The 18,819-nt window shown below is 44.1% G+C and overlaps 3 protein-coding genes across 6 annotated transcripts in view; 2 read left to right on the plus strand and 1 right to left on the minus strand.

Annotated features, from left to right (window-relative positions):
• PPP3R1 (protein phosphatase 3 regulatory subunit B, alpha) overlaps positions 1-2,653 on the plus strand; it is a 40,939-nt gene extending 38,286 nt beyond the window's left edge. For all 4 annotated transcript variants that reach the window (XM_056342816.1, XM_056342817.1, XM_056342818.1 and 1 more), the window contains one exon: positions 482-2,653. In XM_056342816.1, coding sequence (XP_056198791.1) covers positions 482-529 — 48 coding nt within the window. In that variant the 3' untranslated portion in view covers positions 530-2,653. The remainder of the gene's footprint in view (positions 1-481) is intronic.
• A 1,310-nt stretch (positions 2,654-3,963) lies between these two features.
• On the minus strand, positions 3,964-9,389 carry PNO1 (partner of NOB1 homolog). Its single transcript, XM_056342814.1, has 7 exons — positions 9,143-9,389; positions 8,761-8,910; positions 6,719-6,802; positions 5,994-6,054; positions 5,321-5,438; positions 4,732-4,802; positions 3,964-4,228 (listed from the first exon to the last, which is right to left on the minus strand). The coding sequence occupies exons 1-7, from the start codon at positions 9,320-9,322 to the stop codon at positions 4,161-4,163; spliced, it is 732 nt and encodes a 243-aa protein (XP_056198789.1). The 5' UTR covers positions 9,323-9,389; the 3' UTR covers positions 3,964-4,160.
• Positions 9,351-18,004, plus strand: DNAAF10 (dynein axonemal assembly factor 10). Its single transcript, XM_056342811.1, has 8 exons — positions 9,351-9,666; positions 10,601-10,701; positions 11,725-11,855; positions 12,337-12,438; positions 13,822-13,937; positions 14,292-14,426; positions 15,896-15,993; positions 16,751-18,004. Exons 1-8 carry the CDS (start codon positions 9,475-9,477, stop codon positions 16,956-16,958), a joined length of 1,083 nt encoding a protein of 360 aa, XP_056198786.1. The 5' UTR covers positions 9,351-9,474; the 3' UTR covers positions 16,959-18,004.
• The last annotated feature ends 815 nt before the right edge of the window (positions 18,005-18,819 follow it).

The raw sequence follows: 18,819 nt of genomic DNA on the forward strand, positions 1-18,819 counted from the left end.
TGACATCGCACCTTCCCTTTTTGCTGTGCATGAATTGCTCGCCATTGAACACTGGTAATTCTTTTTTTTTTTGAGTGTGTGCGGTTTTGTGAGAAATCCTGCCGCCTTTCCTGAGGCCCTTTGCATCTCAAAGGCACACAGTTTTACTGGGTGTTTTAGAAGTCAAGTCAGCACTTCACGTAATGTGCAGGAACGTAGTACAAGGCCCGAATGTGAGGGGGGGGGAGGAAAGCCAAAATGGTGTCATTTGTACTGTTTTTCAGACCCTTGAGTGTGTAAATTGTACTAACGTAATTATTTTGGTTTGTGTGCATTCATTGGTGTATATATCACAGTAGTTGTGAAATGTAAATGAGTTTGGAGGGGCCAGGGAAGCGTGGCAGTTACAGTGGACCTGAATGTGCGTTCAGAATACAGTGTGTTCTGTGCATCTCGCTAACTGGCAACTCTCTCGTTGTTTGAACGCTTGTTTTTCTCCCAGGTCGTAGGAGGCCTAGATATCCACAAAAAGATGGTCGTAGACGTGTGACTCTGTAGGGCACCACCCAACACTTTTGCTTTCTTCTCCATCTCTGAAGATCTGCTCAAGACGTCCAGCAATGCTCTCTGTGTATTTCAATGGAAGTATTTTTCTCTGTGAAGCCACATTTTCCAACATGAGCCTCATGAAGCCAACTAAGTGTTATTGAACTTTTATTCTCTCAATAACTCAGTGTAGCACTTTAAAGTCTGAAGGACAGCAAAGATGGAAAGAGCATATCAGTGTGGTGGAGAAAGGGAAGGGGTTGGCTTTTTAATTTATTTTTCTTCATCTTTTATAACAAGGAAATATCTATCTATATATATGTGTGTGTGTATTTATATATAGATATATATGTAGCTTTCTATATGTAGTAGCTAGGTGGGCTTTAATTTAATATACTTGATTCAGAAACAAATCTAGAGTACAAAGTGCCAAGCAGAATATTAACAGTTCAATATATGGATATACATCCTTACTTTTATTTCACACAGTTTTATATATATAGTAGAAGAATGTAAAATTTTAACTGGGTGTTAGGTCAGCTCTTCCTTTTCCTGTGACTGTTGAGATGTTTCTATATATTGACTGGCTGACAAAGCATTGCTTCTTATTAATTCACCTTAATTACATTTTTTTTTTGTAACACAGGAGACTAAGTTTATTTATACCTGTTAATATATTACCAGGGACTGTGTCTCTTTGCTAAATAACTTAGGACAATTCTACGTAATATGATAATATAGTTTAATGCTACTGCCAAGAACGAGCCCTCGTGCGCATATAGCAACTGCAGAACGCTTTGGCCGCTAGATTTTGTCACCTAGGAACAGGGAGCAGTGACAGCTGTCCCGAAATTAAGGCAAATCTGCTGTTCCGGATTCGGTTTAGATACAGCTGCTCAAGGTGTTAGATGCATTCGTCATTTCCTCTTGTGCTTAGCTTAATGAAATTAGGATCGACATAACTGTGCAGGAATTCCCATCTACTTATTTTATACAGTACTTAATTATAAAACGTTCTTGCCATTTAAATTCTGTTGTTTCAACCATGATGGTTTCCCCTCTGCATTTAAAGAATACTACAGGTAGCATAAATAACTGGTAATATTTTATATATATATATGTATATAGGATTCATATGGGGGAAAATCTTGTTAACCTATGCCATAGAGGAGGAAAACTTCACACTATCTAAATTTATACCTCTTGGGGTTCTCCAGTCCTTTGCCTGGAGAATTTTTTTCTTTTCTAGATTTGTCCATATCATAATTTGTAATGGATGGTAACTTGATATATTTGTGTGATATAAAAGTAGCGAGCCATGTTTTACAACTTTATATCATCCCTTCCCTTTTCTGCAGTGGTACTATTGGCTGGAAGAAAAACATTTGCTAGATTTTTTTAGGACAGTACATCTTTCCTGTATAGTGGTTTTTCTATTAAAAAAAAATTGTTTTATAATCAGCAGTGGGAAGTGCAGGTTGTCTGAACCTACTTCAGTCGAGCACCTGTCTGCCATAGCTGTTCCTTCAACTGAGTGCTGCACATCATGGGCTCTGTCTGTGAGAGAGAAATCCAGGTGCTTGGTGTCCTTGCATGACATGGAGTTTTGCATGTAGATCAATTTGAAATGTTCCTCTTGTTTACATAATTTGCATAATTTAAAAGATAATGTTGCCAAACTTTGGTAAATGTTAATGTTCAAAACAAAAATCTCCACTACATGTAACTTTTCTTCCTCTGGATCAGTACGTGGCTTATAATCCCAGCCAGTGGTTGTATCTGTTCCAGTGTCAACTGCCATGTGCTCTGCTTCAAGGGGGAACTAGTCTTTTGTGAATTTTTTTGTACATAAGTATTTGTTACAAACATTTTAGCGAACGCTTTCGATTTCTCTTACTTGCTTGTGCATATCTTGGCTGGCATTATAGAAATTAGTGCTAATGTTATTTCCTTAGGGGGACTGGAAGGGGAGGGATGAGGTGTTTTGGTTTTTTTTTTTTTTTTAGTTTGTGTGGGGAAAAATGATTTGTTGAATGTTTAGTTTTTCCTCTGCATGCTACATCATATGTTGTGGGAACTATACGAACCTTCATACTATATGAATACAAAATAAAATATTCGAACCTTGGCCGGGGTGCTTCAGTACTTGCCTAGACCCTTCCTGTGTTCAACTTAGAGCAGCTTTGCGCCCTGCTCTGAAGAAAAGATGACTTGCTGCTCAGTCTTTTGTCCCTTCTTTGAATATGAAGATTTACTGAAAAACTGTAGAGGGTGCAGACAATCCAGAACACTTCCAAGTTTTGTTTCAATGTTTTGAGACCACTTTGGTGTGTGGTTCTGTTAAAGGCACATCTGGATCTCCTTGCTAAACATCCCCAATTGGATAAAATACCTTGTTTTAAATCCTACATTCAGGATGATGGCCAAAGTGGCAGGCAGTTAAACACCCACCCCCACCCCCACCCCGCTAACATTAGTGCAGGTAGAGAATGACAGGCAGCTGCTTTCTTGGGGAAGGGTCTGAGACCTGCTGGGGCAAGCGGCCCTCCCTGCGGCAGGTGCGGCCTTTGCAGGAGCCCTTTGCTGTTGCTCCTTGTGGTGTGGTTGTTCGGCCCTTCTGTGTGCTGCCCTCTCTGCTGCTCGTGGCTGGTGTCGCCTGCCTTGGGATAGAGATCGGGTCACCCTTGTGTGTCCTCGCCTCGCTCTCCCCTGTTACATTTCACACTAATTGAGGTAAGTGACACAAGCAGCCAGCAAACAGAAAAGATGCCAGCCAGGTAGGTGCGCCTTCACCTTGAGCCACTTCGAATGGACGTGCTCTTCCCCACTGTAGCTCAGACTGCCAAGAGCTGTATGTTGGGGTCACTCAGCCAGTCTTAAATTTTGGTGATTGAAGCCTTGAATTTATTTGGCTATAATAATAATGCCATACTATAGAGTGCTGCGCTGGAATTGCAGACGGCGAGCAAAAACCGCAAGTTTGCTAGTGGTTTTGATAATCTCATTTCAGTTTTTGTTTTCCTTCACAAACCAAATTATTTTGTGACTCGGCACTGGGTTTGGCTGGCAGGGTCAGGAGGAAAGGGCCCACATTTATGTCGGAGGGAGACTGTGACTGGTGTCACACATGTAGCATTTGAAGCAGACACAACACTCTACCGCTGTGCTCTGGTACTCTGGCAAGTTCTTAACCTGGTGCCTCTTAGCTCCATGAGGCTGCCCTGAGAGATAACTTTTGATAATAAAATGAAAAAAAAAAAACCCATTCATATGCTATTTACTTCTGTTGTTTTACCGTTTTCATGTGATATGCTGTTCCATCAGCAGCAGAGACCAGCTGGGCAGCCTGCTGCTGAACATCAGAAGATCCCTGATGAAGCACACTTTTGAGGTTAAGTTTAAGTCAAATGAGGTGCCTGTACTTCTGAGAGAGACACAACAGATTTAAAATAACATTTAATGACTACACAGGAACATGAAGTGTGTTCCAATCAGACAGCACTTCTGAAGAGAGTCAGACTGCAGGAGTAGTCGTGGTTTTCTTCTGGGCATCCAAATCAAAGAGAAGACAGTGCTGCTGGCGCTTGGGCCTGGAGCACACAGGAAGCACCGCCAGCCCCAGCCCTCAGTGGTGCTCAGAACCTTTCTGCTGCTCTGCTGGCCACTGCCCTGATATTGCCATAAACTTTTGATGGAGGGCTTCCTGCAGAAGAAAGCACAAATGCAGTCAGCAAACAAGGTAACGTGTGTCAAACAGGTGTTCTGCACTTGTGTCTGTGTTAAAGTGGAGAAATAAGCCCAGGGGTGAGAAGGATGGCCAAGATCAGCCACCTTCTCTGTTACTGCAAGTGCAGAGCTGAACTGCAGTGGATGGGGGTTGCCTCCTTCAGCTTTCTAGACAGTGCATTCACAACAGCCTCTTGGGGAATGCTGCAGCTAAATCAAAAGGCAGAAAGTGCTTTCTGCACCACAGAGAGGCGTTTGGAGCCAGAAACCAAGCTCTGGGCTCCCTGCTGCTTCTTCCCCAAACCCTTCTCTTTATATGTATATATAAATAATATATATGGGCAATGAAGCCAACTCCCAGAAAGCTTCCTGCTCCAAAAGCAGGTGTGGACGCACCAGGGGAGAAGGTAAGACCCACAGAAAGCAATCTCAAACTGCCAAGATCTGTTTCTATGTAATAGAGAAGATAACAGGACTTACCTAAAATTAGATTGCAAATTGCTGTTCGAGCCATTCTGATGTTCTGAAAAGATCCCAAAATATGAATTTTCCTGTAAAAAGCAAAGTAGCATCAGTTAGGCTTTTCCCCACTATCTGATTGATGAGTTGGATGTTGAGAGGAATGTGGAATTTCAGACCAGTGTACTAGTTCCTTTTCTGTACTTGTAAATAAATCCCCCCACACCTCAAAACAAGAAAACTTACAACATAAAATCTGTGCTCTCCTACATCCTTTTTAAAATAGATGTTAACTTTTTGTGAATTTAAGAATGCAGCAGCTTTATGGAGGAAAACATTGCAGGGCTGGTGGGTTCAACACCGATTATTGCTAAGGAATTCTTCGCTGTGGGGAATTACTCAGTTCTAGGTGGGCTGGTGACATTGGCAGCATTCTCATAACAAAGGGTCAAATAAGTACTCAAATAGCAGTCATTAAAAACACCACTTCAATTTGTTTTACTGCTGCTCTCCAACGGTTTTGAAAAACCCTCAAGTTGTCTTTCTTCCTGGAAGAGGATACGGATCAGTTATGGGATGGTGCTCTGCCTGGAAGAAAGTCAGTACTTACGCGTCAGCAAGAACAATTCGTGTCCTGGTTACGTTTTCTATCGTGAACTTTGTTTTTCCGCCTTTTCCTGCTATTCTCCCTATTGCTCTTGACAGATGATCTCCCTTCAAGGGTTTGACTAAAATGAGAAAAATGCTCAGTGTAACAACATGGAGTGTATTTTTGTAATGCTCCCCTTGTTCAAGTTACCAGACACAACCCATTTGAAGTAATACAAAAGCAACTTTCCAATGGTGAATACAGAAGTGAAAACAGCATCCAGTGCTGCCAGCCGTGAGGTCTTTAGTATCAGAGAGCAATTCTCATACAGGGCTCCCCTTCGTTACTGAGCAGTTAAGACTGAGGAAAGAAACAGAGCCCAAGTACACGCAACACCAGTAGAAATGAAATAGAGCAGATTTAGGTGCTGCTCTGAGGGGTGCCAGTGATACATGAAAAATCACTTTGAGTGACGTAATTTTAAGGATGAGGGTTGGGGGCGGTTTGTTGGGACATGTTAGAAAAATGACCACCCATTCAAGCCACCTCTACCTAGACAGTAATTCTGTGTAACGGCACAAAGGTTTTCCTGATCCCTGAAGGTAAGTGACATGCATAGCAGGGGGGAAACAAGAAAAAAAAACCTGCAGAGGGTATGCACAACTACTTCAATACTGCAGCAGAAACTACTCACCATCTGTAACTTCAAATGATTCTAGAAAAAGATCATCTAATCTGATGAGAGCAAGAGCATCCTGAAATATTAAGAGATTTGTTACTAGCATGAGTGTTACAGTACCACAAGAGTTGAAAGCTCACATTTTATTTATACATGTAAACAGGGGACATGAGTAGTAGTTCACCACTTAACAGATCAAACAGGGCAGGCTAGACTGACTTTTTCAACAGCAACATAAATTTTTATTTCTGTGTAGAGAACCCTACATGTGCTTAGCCACCACCACCTTCACCCACCCCCAGCAGTACCAGTGAAGGCCGTAGGAGACTGCCTGCAGCAGTGCGCAGCCCCTGTAGCACTGCAGAAACAGGGCTGGTTTTCTCAAAGTAAAGCTTTGAGTTTGGGAAAGACTGAAGGGTCACTGGCTGGGCCTAACGCAAAATGAGCGGTCTGCACAGCTGCAGAGCATCTCAGAGCCCTTTACTGCTTCATGCTTGCCTCTCACATACAGTATTTCCTCTGTTTCGTCATTTTAATGACGTGCTGTTTGAAGGTTACTTTTTTTATCCTGCATTAGCCTAAGAAACTAGAATTGCATGCAGTCACAATTTCAAACAAATCTATTTCTAGAAGACCACCGAAACATTTTTATTCCTTTCTTACTGTAATTTCCAGAGAGGCCAAAGATGACATGCAAGTAAATTCAATTTACGTCATGGTCCAGCCACTGGGAGACTTACCTCTACTTGAAACCCAAGTATAAATGCTTTTACAAAATCAGCTGCTTTCGTTAGAGCACTGAGATCCTTTGTCTCTTGGCAAGTCTGCAAGGCAAGAAGTTATATTTGCAAATTAACTCTCTGCAGGCAGGATGAGGACTTGAAAAATCTAAGAGATAACAGTCTAACCATAAAAAAAGCCACATTCAGGTCATGCTCCTACACCGTCTTTTACTGAAAGTCTCAAGTAACACACTTTGTGCCTTTTTATAACATTGAACCTCAAGAACAAGAATGCATCAACTACCACAGCCTGTGCCTGGAGGGGAGGGAAAAAGAGATGCTCCTGAAAAAACCCCACCACTGACTGAGGAGAACCCTTTTTATGGAAAAAACCACCCCCAAACCAACACAAACTAACCTGCAACACAGAACAGCTGGAAAAAGAGAAGGATGATGGCAGGAGGCAGCTTAAGGAGAGAAAGTTAATCTATTGACAATATCCTAAAGGTGTTTTAGCAGGTGAACAGAAGCCTGGACAGGCTTAATAAAACATACGGGATTAGAAAGATTAACAAGGTACTTGGAACCAGGAACAAACTGACCCGACAAAGGAGCAAGTATTGCAGTGTTTAAGTTTTATATATGGTTTTTCCCCACCCTACCAGCAGAGGCCACAGGATTTGCCGTTTGGCACATTTTTTTCAGTTCATGTTCTAAAACCAAGCATTCCTCTGCTACCAGTGGAAAAGCTTGCACACATCTGCATTTACAAAGCCTAACGGGGGCAGCTTGGAAAAGAGCAGTTTTTGAAGCTGTAAGAAAAGAAAAGCAAAGCAGGAAACTCTAATTAAGGAAGATACATTAATGTCTGGAATACATAAAAAGTATTCTGAAATGCCATATATGGCTTCTATGCCACGTCAAAGAAATGACAGAAACTCATTCCAAAGTTTTCAATCATTTTACGTTCATGATAGATACAGACAAAATGAAATCTGCTTGATCAGGAACACAACCACCTCACTTTCCAATCAGACATCATTTTGTATCAAAAAGCGGTGTAAAATCCCAGCTTTTTCACCTGCACAGTTATTCAGTGGAATTGCAAGAGTTCCTGCTCTTCCTCACCTTTTCTTCCAAGTTATTTCTAAAGTGTAAGTAAGGGATAGTTCTGTCACCTTTCCTTTAGTTGCTACCGTTGAACTGGCAGTAAGGTTCAAAGTTAGGACGCAAAATTCCTGTTGGTGTCTATATTTTCACTACTATGTTAGAAGATCTCGTAACGCCAATGTTGCTAACACAGTAAGTTGTATGTCAAAAGCACAGTGTGAGCTTTGGATGTACATTTACAAACAGCTGGGCTCAATATTCCTAAGAAGGAATAAGGCTAAAGAACGAGCACCTACAAGATGTACAATTATGTATCGGTATCTGTACCATAAGCTATTGCAGCGCAATCCATTGAAGAAAAATCAAAAGCTATTAAATTACAGGCCCTTCTGCCACAAACAAGACATTTTTAGCTTCGGTGGCCCCCTCGAAAGATGCTGTTAATTCAAAACTGTCAGTATTTAGGAGCATACCTAAGTGTTTAGTAGCCTTAAATATCTGGAGAACATTGCATTCCAAAACTCTTAACACGTAGCCTAAGATCCTTAATCCTCGAGTATGTCATTTTCTCCTGAGGAGGCAGGAGTGATGTCCCCCCACCAGCTTGTGCTGGCCCCTCCTGGAAGAGATCAACACTTCTGAGCTTTTCCTGCATCAGCTACTGGCTTCTAAGCCGTAACTGGCAGATTCTGATCCCCAGTGAGGGTTCTCTGGTCAGGTGCAACTACACAGTTCCCATTTTCCGAGGCGTTATCTGGGATTTCCAAGGCTCCTCCAGCACTGAGATCTGTATGAGCCTGGAATTCTGGCCTGCTGTAGATGTTTTTTTGTTAATCATCTCATTTATTTCCTCTAATGTCCCAGAACTAGACCAAGAATAACTCTGAAGCACCCAGGTGAGGGGGGGGCACCCCTCGGGGCCAGCCAGGGGGGGCAGGAGCCGTCCTTACCTTGATTTCAACGTTCCTCGTTTTCAAATTAAACCTGATTTGCAGCTGCAGATGCTCCACGATGGGCGTGAATATCTTCATCCAGTTCTCCTTCAGCGGCGTGTACCTGTTGGCCGGCACGGGCACCTTCCGCAGCTCGCCCTTCCCAACCTGGTGGGGGGAGCGGGCGCTGAAGCGCAGGAAGGGCCAGGAAGGCGCTGGGGGCGCCTCAGCCTCCCCCCTCCCCACGTATCCCCTCAGCCTCCTCCCCCCCCCCCCCCCCGCGTACCCCCTCAGCCTCCCCCACACACGTACCGCCCCAGCCTCCTCCCCCACCACGTTCCCCCTCAGCCTCCCCCCTCCCCCGCGTACCCCCTCAGCCTGCCCCCCGCTCCCCGCGTACCCCCAGCGCCTCGGCGGCCACCGGCGGGAAGGCCGGCCTCTTGCTGGGCCGCGGTTCCGCCGTGTCCATAGCCGTGTCCGCGGCGGCCCCCCCGGCCGCCCGCCGCTTCCGCCGGCCGCGCCTGGACACGACGCTGGTGAAGCCGCCCTCGGCCGGGGCCGCCGCCGCCTCAGCCTCCATGGCGGGCGGCCCGCGCTCCCGCCGCGCCACGCGCCGCCTCAGCGCCCGCCGGAAAGGGCCCGCGCGCCGCCCCGCCCCCGCCGCCCTGCTTCCGCCGGTGCCCGCGGCCCTGCCGGCTGCGCGGGGGGCGGGCGGGGGGTGCCGGCCCGGGGATGGCGGCGGCGGCGGGCCCGGAGCGGCCGCAGGTGGTGGCGCACGTTCAGCAGGCGCTGAGCTACACCCTGTTCGACTGCAAGTGGGTGCCGCGCAGCGCGCGGGTGCTGTGCCTGGGCAGCGCCGCCCGCGGCACCGGGCTGCTGCAGCTGTACGAGCTGCGGGGCGGCCGCCTGGCGCTGCTGCAGGAGGTGAGCGGGGGGTGGGGGGTAGGGACTGTGAGAGGAGTCGGGGGGGGGGGGGGGGGATAGGGACGGCGAGGAGTCGGGGGGGTGAAACGGGTCGGGGTGGGGGCCTGTGGAGTGAGAGGAGTGTGTGGGGTGAGAGGGGCGGTGGGGGGGTAGGGGTGTGAGAGGAGTCGGGGGTGAGGGGGGGGGGGTGTGTGGGGTGAGAGGAGTGGGGGGGTTGAGGAGGGTAGTGGGGGGTGGGGTTGTGAGTGGGGGTGTGTGTGGGGTGGTGGGGTGTATGTCTGTGGGGCGAGACGGGGGGGTGTGTGGGGTGAGAGGGGGCTGCTGGGGTGCGTGGGGTGAGTGGGTGCAGGGCTGCGTGGCCCTGGCGTGGCGGGGTGTGTGTGGCTGTGGGCTGAGACAGGGGGGTGAGTGCGGGTACGTGCAGGCTGACAGGGGGCTGGGGGGGGGGGGAGTGAGTGGGTGCGGGGCTGCGGGGCCCTGGGGTGGTGGGGTGCCTCACCCCCCGTGCCATCCCCTCGGCAGCACGAGGCCCCCAGCCCCACTCGGGACGGGCCCAGGCCCTTGCGCCACGCCGGCTGGCGCTGGGGGCAATGCGCAGCAAGGTGCAGGATTGGGCCTGGCTCCCCTCCTGGCTGGCATCCCCTCTGCCCTATATATGCAAATCAGCAGAGGCAGCAGCCTCTAATGACTATCATTAACAAGCTAAAGTGCAAATATGTATTTTTTTTAAGACCACTGAACTGGAGTCTCTGCTTTTCTCTGAAATAAAGGCAAAGTGTAATTTGCCTGTGATAGCATTTTGATTGTGTTTTATGCCAAAAAACCTATGTACGTATTTCACTGAAACGTGCCACCCACGGACTCTCAAGAACTGCTGCCGCACTGGTGTCGTGTTTTCCCATGTACTGACACAGAATGTATCCTTTTTTAAAAGATCGAAAAGGCTAAACCTCTAAAATGTGGAACTTTTGGTGCTACATCTCTGCAGCAAAGATACTTGGCTACAGGAGATTTTGGTGGAAACCTTAACATATGGTAAGCGCGGATACTCTCAAAGCTTTTTTATTTGATGTTGTCAGAGTCTGTCTGATGTTTCTGTACAATGGCTGCCTTCTGTGTAAGATGCTCCTGGTGCTGCATATGGTTGGGACCTAGTTGTAAGCTTCGCTGGCTACTGTGTTTGGACCATGCCCGTTTTGTAAAAGCAATGTGAATTCTGCACAGTGGTTGAATTCAAAGCTGTTTTCACTTGCATCTTCTGCGTGCAGCTACAAAAACCTGTTAAACCTCTGCGAGGCCCTCTTCTGAAAAAAGGCTTTTGAATGGATGCATGAGTGCAAGTAAGAGTTTGTGTTCAGCCTAATTTTGATGTCTAGATTAAATACATACTTTTAATCTTGAAGTTTCAAATGTTGTTTTCAGGTCCCTGAACGATTTGTATAATTAACTTGTGTAGATAAATTGATTATCAAATAAAGTTACAGGCTGAAAAAGAAGGTGTTCATTATTATTATTCTATTTCCTTTGCCAAGGAACTCTTCGTTCTGTTTTGCTGAAACATGGATTAGTCACTAGTTGAAATCTAAAATAAAATTCTGCAGGATTCTCAAAGGATGAGAACCTGTGGGAAAGAACTGTGAAACTCGTAGCTGGATGCAACTTCCATTTGAAGAGCAGTAGTCAGAGCTGGGTGGGGATCAGTGAATAAGGTTGGTTTATATACTTACTGAAAGTAAAGTTAATTGGAGTATTTTGATCTGTAGTGTGATTAATTTTGAGCCCAACATAAAACCTGTTTGTTAAGGGTTTCTCTGGTGAATCCCACAGCTGCCTTTACAAACAGGGAAGTCCAGAACTGAGCAGAAACTTTTGCACTCGTCTAAAGCAGTAGCCAAAGAAGGAACAAAGACTCATGGTTCTTAATGGTGACATCCATATTTTGTTCCCACTGTTAATCTGAGCTTATATACTTTGTGCTCAAGTTTCCTCTCATTTTTATACAGATCTTGAGTGTCAAGGAAAATGCCATATTGTCTGTTCTTTTTCTTTCTTACCTAGGAATTTAGAAGCTCCTGAAATACCAGTGTATTCTGTGAAAGGTCATAAGGAAATCATAAACAGTATAGATGGTGTAGGTGGCTTAGGAATTGGGGAAGGTGCACCAGAAATTGTGACTGGCAGTCGAGATGGTGAGTTAGTGAACTCTGAAAGTCTTTTCAGTTACGCTGAGAAAGTAGTCTGTGAGCTTTGATGGCCGGGCTCAGTCTGCCATCTGAACTAGTTACAAATCTGTTGCAACTAGTTCTTCATACACTGTCTTTTGAATCTCCCTTGGCACCAATTTTCTCTAATTCTTTTAGAGCTGCAGATAAGCAAAAGATACTGTTGTCACTGAGCATGGGACAGAAGGGATACAAAGCAGAATAAATACAAAATATCAGCTAGAGAACATATATCCTTAACAAATACTTTCGCTTTATTTCTGGTTTGATATTTTTTCCCCCTCCTTTTCCTCCCCCTATCCACTAAATGCAGTCTGGCTTTCTGGAATTGAAAGAGGTGCTCCTGTGTTTTGAATGGTCAGGCTGAAGAGCAGAGGCCTTCCCTGGGAAGATGAGCACAATGTGACAGTGCACCCAGAATCCAAAATCCATTGTGCTTCTTTCACAGGAACTGTGAAGGTATGGGACCCCAGACAGAAGGATACTCCTGTCGCTAATATGGAACCTGTACAGGGAGAGAGCAAAAGAGACTGCTGGACAGTAGCATTTGGTAATTTATCAGATTATAACCGTTCCTCTAATATGACTGTGCTTTGACAATTTACCAGAGTATTTCGGGATGTTATGGAATAGCTTATTTTGTATGGACACATAAGTAACACATTGTGGTTTTCAACGTTGCCAACTGTAGGTGTTTTTAATGTTTTTGTTTGGGTTGGTTTGGTTTTTTTCCCCAAACAAGCCAATTTTGTTATAGCTGGGGTTTGGACTCTTTCTCTTACCACCTTTGGTCATCATCATCCATGATGTTGAAGGTCTTTTCCAACCTAAATGAGTCTGTGGTTCTGTGGTTTCACAGATAAGCTGTGCAAGCTTTATTTGTATGCCTAGGAACATAAAAACAGTATATCCAGCTGCGTTGTCCCAAGGACAGTAAATGTTGCAGTGCTCATGTAACCAATCACTGTTCTGTAGTTCCAACTATCAAGCGTTAAAGCGTTAATTTAAGAAAAGATCCTTGTAGCTGAGAGCTAATTAAAGACAACTGCGATGCTTGATGTGTGCTCTGCATTTTTCTTCTGGAGAGAACAAGCCGCTTGGGTTCTACACAAGCTAGTATTTCTGGATTAGCTCTGGTTTTGCCTCCAGAGTTGGGGACCAAGTTTTACAACTGCTAATAAGCGCACGGATTATAATAGCAAATTTGATAGTAAGGAGATGATATTTCCTGGCAAGAAAGTGCAACTGTAATGCTTGTCGCAATTGATAGCTTTGTTTTCTGCTTTGATGAACAGAGCAAAAAAGCGTCCTTCAATTTTTCTTTTGAGTTACTGAAGCTTGAGCCAAGGCCAGGTTTATCTTGAACTACGTGCTCTGGGCTAACTGATTTCAGACACTGATGTGCTTCCTTGATCCTGTGAGCTGAGGGGTTTTGGAGGTGGTGATGTCTAGTGATGGCCATGGAAACACCTGGGGCCTCCCTGCGGCTGTGTCTGCAGAAAAGCCTTCTTGTCCCACTCACATTTCATGCTTGAGAGGCTGGTTCACGGGCTGCTGAACCACTTTCCGCTCCGGTGCCATGGTCCTGTCTGAGGAGTGTGGTTTATAGCAGATGAAGATTTAAGAGAAGGAATGTATTTGTAGAAGTTTACAAGAACAGTGTGCAGTACTTAGTCTGTGCGGTTTAGGCAGTAGTTGGCAGAGGGGATAAGAATTTTGTTCGTATTTTTAAAAGAAACAGACTTGTCAGTTTTGAAGCTGTATTTTTCTGTACACTTTAGGTTTGAAAACCAGCCGGTTCTTTAAATCTTAATATCCCAATAGTAATATTTCTGTGGCATAAATGTAAGTTGAAATTTCAGGCTTAGGATGTCTGAAATGTACAGATGAGAGAGGGTTTCTCTGTTTTGATTAACTCTTTCTCTGTGCCCAGGCAATGCTTACAATCAAGAGGAACGTGTTGTATGTGCTGGATATGACAATGGGGACATTAAATTGTTTGACTTAAAAACAATGTCACTACGATGGGAGACCAACATTAAGAATGGGGTAAGGAAACCATGAAAGTATTTTTCATTCCAGCTCCTATGCAGGATGGAAAAATTAAAAGGACTGTTCGTCTGAAACTTACTGAGAAGACAGTTCTGCTGAGATTGTACCAAGGAATCTTTTTCTTTAGGTTCAGCAAATTGAACCTCTTAAATTCCTGGTCTGGATAGCATGGGGTGTTCTTCAGTTGATTTATGCTTTCAGATTATTTTTTTATTTCCAAATAGGTGATATCATTGTAAAAATAACCAATGATTAATATATATTTACAAATCACAAAACTCCCTTTTTTTTTCTCTTTAGCAGTTGGCTGAATTTCAAGCCTGAATGTTGTTGTTTGTTTAATATTTCCAGGTTTGCAGTGTGGAGTTTGACAGAAAAGATATAAATATGAACAAGCTAGTGGCCACATCGCTTGAGGGAAAATTTCATGTTTTCGATATGAGAACTCAGCATCCAACCAAAGGTTTTGCTTCTGTTTCAGAGAAGGTATGGGGAAACAGAATTTCTTAATAAGAGACGAACCTTTTGAATATAGGCTGTCAAAGTTCTACTGGTCTAAAGCGCTGTCTTTGATAGGTGATTAGATGCCCAGGGTACTGGGACGCTAACTGGTGTGGCCACAGGTGCACGCAGTGGAAGGGCTCCTGTGCGTCCAGCTGCCAGCGCTCACCCAGGTTTCCTCCCTTTTATAACCTGATATTTGGGCTTCTCCGGCCTTCGGGTTCTGTTGCAGTTGCACCTCTGTGCACTCAGCTGTGCCCCTGGTCTGGGAGTCATGTTATGGAAGGCCATATTAAATTGTGATGAGCATGCAGATTCAAATCTTAAATATATCCCCAAACAAAGTGAGCCCTCTGCAAATGCTTTTCATCCTGCAGTCATCACACCTCTTGAAAAATAGAAATAATTACTCTTCTTCAGAACCAAACTTTTTTGACTGGGATATTAAGAGTGAGTGAAAGGATATATAGGAGAGACTTAGTGGCCTGGAGGCTGTTAAATATAGAGAACTTTTATAACCTTGTTTTCTTCCATCTGTGACCACTGTGTTGGTTAGTTTAAGGTCTTTATAAAACAGTATTTTTTAAATTTTTTGTTTTTAAGTGAACAAAATCTGATGCTAATTAGAGAAAAGTTAACTTTTGTGGTGAAGTTGTCCAGGACTTGCCTAAACTAGAAAAAGCTGAGTATCAACTTAATATCTTTATAAATTAACATGTTCCAGATCACCATTCAAAGCAGATAAGATGTTGGAAGTACTTTGATTAGAGAACGCAAAAAGTATTTACTGAATTATTGTTTGTAATAATCAAAATGTGAAAATGGAATTTCTTACCTTTACTGCGTTTAAGCTTTTCGTTTTGAACATTTACAGACAAAGATGCATTAAGCCAGAGTACCTGTGTTGAGGTTTTTCCCTAAGAGGTTTCTTTTGCTGTCTAGCCTTGCTGTGCTCTGGCTGAGATGTAAATCTGAATTGTAGATTGCTTGTTGTTTTTGCACAGTGTTTGTAATATATTCCCTTCCAGTCATGATTTTGAGAGATGTCAGTGAAGTGAACCCTGTGACCGGGTCATGTGAGAGCCTGGGAATCCCGTAGTTCTTGAGCAGTTCCAAAAGCCATGCTTATGCAGCCGCGAGCAGTTTGCTCGTGTGGCCGGTCCCAAAGAAGCTGAGGTCCTAGCGAGTGGTAGCCTTGGTAGGGCTGCTGCCTTATCCCTCTGGAAGAACGGGGCGGGTTGCAGGCCTGACTTGGCTCCTCCTGTGTGGGAACTGGCTGCTCCTATGCCAGCAGGTTGCAAGGCTGGAGGAAGGAAAGGTACCTCAGAACGAATGTTCCAGTACCCATCATGGGAAGGCCAGGTTCTCTTCTTTTAAGATTCTGCATGCTTTCCTGTAAAGCTCATCCGTAACCGACTTTTATGTAATGCTGATTATTTTATTTTTTTTATTAGGCACAAAAATCTACCATATGGCAGGTTCGACACCTACCACAGAACAGAGATATATTCATGACAAGTGGAGGAGCTGGGAGCCTTCATCTCTGGAAATAGTAAGTGATGGTTCTCCAGCCTGCAACAGGAAGAGTAAGAAAACCATTTAATGTTTTAAGAAAGAATCTTCCTGAAAATGATGAGTGGGGTCCTGCTTCCAGCTTCAGAATATCTAGTTAAAATTACTGCTTACGAATGCAGTAGGAAAGGGTGATTTCAGTGTCAGTACTTGATCTGGAATCTTGAATTAATCACTAAAAGAACATAACAGCAGCACAGGTGAATTTTGCCCTTGTCAGTTTTCTTAACATAACCAAGAGCTAATTTTATCCTTGGTTAACAAGGTGATAAATGGAAGAAAGTGGATTTCTTAAAACTCTCATATAGTAACAGTGATGTCTGAAAAGAGTACTGAAAGCCTGAACTTTTAATGGTTCTAATGTTTACATCTTCTTCTGTTAGATGGCAAAATAATTTAATCATCCTGAACGCAGTGAAGTAGGTGCGTTAATTTTCAATGGGATAGCTGAGATGAAATTTTCTTGCCTGTGGTAAAAGCCAAACAGTTGAAACATGAGGGGCTATAGAAGAGAGGGGTAGGATTCAAAACTTCCTGCCTTGTTTTTTCTTTCATGAAATATTTACTAAGTATACAGTGTGAATATAGCTGGATGCGATCATTCGTTATTTTTAAGACATTTGTTTGCCTTATCTGTAGCACAGAGGAAACCCTTCTTTTGAAAATAAAGAGGATAGTGGTGTGTTTGTATCGGTAAATTCTAAGTGCGTGTTTTTGTGTACTTCTCTTATTGCCAGTGAGTACCCAGCTCAGCGCTCGAAGAAGGATTCTGAAGGAGCCGAGATGGGGGTCGCAGGTTCTGTCAGTCTCCTGCAGAACGTGACTCTGTCAACGCAGCCGATTTCTAGCCTAGACTGGAGCCCTGACAAAAAGGGACTGTGTGTTTGTGGTGCCTTTGACCAAACTGTGAGGGTGCTGATAGTTACGAAGCTTAACAAAGTTTAACAGGAAAACTAGAAATTCTGATGGAGAAAGCAGTATAGTTTGCAGTCTCTAAATATGGGAGGGAGAGCCCTCCTGATTTTAATTTAATTTCTCCCGTTCTAAAACTGGATTAAAGAAATAGAAACCAGATCTGTCTGTTGAAAGTTGAGAGACGTGCAGTTCGAGTTGTTTCAGTGATTGTGCCGCAATGGCTTGAAGTTGCCTGGGCACAGAAGTCTTACCTTCTAGAAATGTGAATTTACATTTAAAATAAAATGTGCCTTTGTGTTAGCACAACCTGTAATTTCAAAAATCACTTTAAATTGTGTTCAGTTTAAACACATTGCAAATCTGTTCACACTTGTTAAATGGCTCGACTTTTTTTATATATAATATTGTCCATATGCATTCATGCAATGGAAGCTACTATATGCTCCCTCACAGAAACCCTGTGTTATTGGATACATTAATTAGAATGTGTGTTAAAGTGACTTAGGATTCTTTAATACATTACAGAAACTATAATGAATGCTGAAATATTCAGATTTAATGAAGTAAGCTTTTTTTAAAAGATCATATTAAAATTAAACTATTGAGAAAAATGCAGTGTTTTATTATTTTAGTTTGGTTTTGTAACAAGTTTTTATGTTCTGGTTTTGTATCTGTCTGCAACTTGGTATTCTACAAATAAAATTGTGTGGAGTGTTGTCTTAATAAGAACAAAACCTCTTATTCAAACATCTGGAGATTTAGAGAAGGAATGTACTTGTGTAAGTTTACAGGAACAGCGTCAGTACTTGGGTAAAACTTCACTAGTTTTGCAGCAAAAGTCACTAAAACTTACCTCCATCCTGAAAAACTTTATAAGGTAGCCAGCTTGCTGTCTCTTTTTAGTGGATTTGGTATTTCTTCAAAACCTGATGTGACAGGGTAGCTTTGTTACTGTAGTTTCACCTGAACTTCTCATTGTAATTCCTTTTATCTCCAGTGTGTTTCTTTTCGGATTTCACCAGCGTGTGCTGCTGGCAGTTCTTTTTAGAAGGCACATCCAGTGACTGTCCCCTATTTATGGATGTGTGGTTGGGGCTTTCATAATTTCAGTAAATGATGATTTTATTTGGCACTTCTTTGCCTGCTGTTGGCTTTCAGCTGACTCGTACGTGTTTATGCAAGTTTCAGTTTTTAACTATTGGTGAAACCAGATTGTCATAGGAAAATGTCGACTTTCTCCAGGTTAACAACGGGAAAGCCCGTGTGTGGCCGTTTTTGCAAAGAAGCTCTGATTTCTCAGACTTCGGGATGAGGAATGGGTAGCTGACAAATTCAGGCGAGTCACCTGTGGCACACCAAGCCTGACCTCCCAGGGACGGCTCCCGAAGGTGGAGGCTGGGCTGCCGGGAGAGACCTGCTGGGGCCTTATGTCTGTCCTGGGCCTGCCACCAGCTGCCATCCGAGCAAGGTGCAGCTGGAAACGGCCACGTACGGAGGGTAAGGCAGGGAAGGTGGCAAATGGGGGAAGCAGCGTGGAAGCCAGAGAGCAGAGGGGGAAACTGGCTTGAAGGGAGAGTTGAGGAGATGTGGTGGAAGGGCAGCACTAGGGCTGGGGTGAGGTATGGCACAGATGCAGACCTGGCACTGTGTGACGTCCTCGGCTCTGCAACCTTCCCCAAAGCTGTCTCTTCAGTTTGCTGGGGCTGCTGAGCGCTCTGCTGCAGCGAGTCACATGCTAGAGGCTGAGGCAGGGCTAAAAGGTCTGAATGTGCTGATGGATCCAAACTGGACCTGGCTATACTGCTGTGCTACTGCTGTGTTACAGTTATTTATAATACAAAAATTACAGCTTCCCAAAATCTAGAAACATTACCCCTCCAAACAGAAAAAT

This window comes from Falco biarmicus, chromosome 6 (assembly GCF_023638135.1).
Source record: "Falco biarmicus isolate bFalBia1 chromosome 6, bFalBia1.pri, whole genome shotgun sequence".
Lineage (NCBI taxonomy): Eukaryota > Metazoa > Chordata > Aves > Falconiformes > Falconidae > Falco > Falco biarmicus.

What these genes read in the sequence shown, in the direction of transcription:
- PNO1 (XM_056342814.1), bottom strand. Translation starts at nt 9,322, where the DNA reads ATGGAGGCTGAGGCGGCGGCGGCCCCGGCCGAGGGCGGCTTCACCAGC. An exon ending in ATCATTTGAAGTTACAGATG is followed by an intron (nt 5,439 to 5,993) that starts GTGAGTAGTTTC and finishes TTCTCATTTTAG; the next exon opens with TCAAACCCTTGAAGGGAGAT. An exon ending in AATTTGCAATCTAATTTTAG is followed by an intron (nt 4,229 to 4,731) that starts GTAAGTCCTGTT and finishes TTTCTTCTGCAG; the next exon opens with GAAGCCCTCCATCAAAAGTT.
- DNAAF10 (XM_056342811.1), top strand. Translation starts at nt 9,475, where the DNA reads ATGGCGGCGGCGGCGGGCCCGGAGCGGCCGCAGGTGGTGGCGCACGTT. An exon ending in TGTGACTGGCAGTCGAGATG is followed by an intron (nt 11,856 to 12,336) that starts GTGAGTTAGTGA and finishes CTTCTTTCACAG; the next exon opens with GAACTGTGAAGGTATGGGAC. An exon ending in CTGCTGGACAGTAGCATTTG is followed by an intron (nt 12,439 to 13,821) that starts GTAATTTATCAG and finishes CTCTGTGCCCAG; the next exon opens with GCAATGCTTACAATCAAGAG.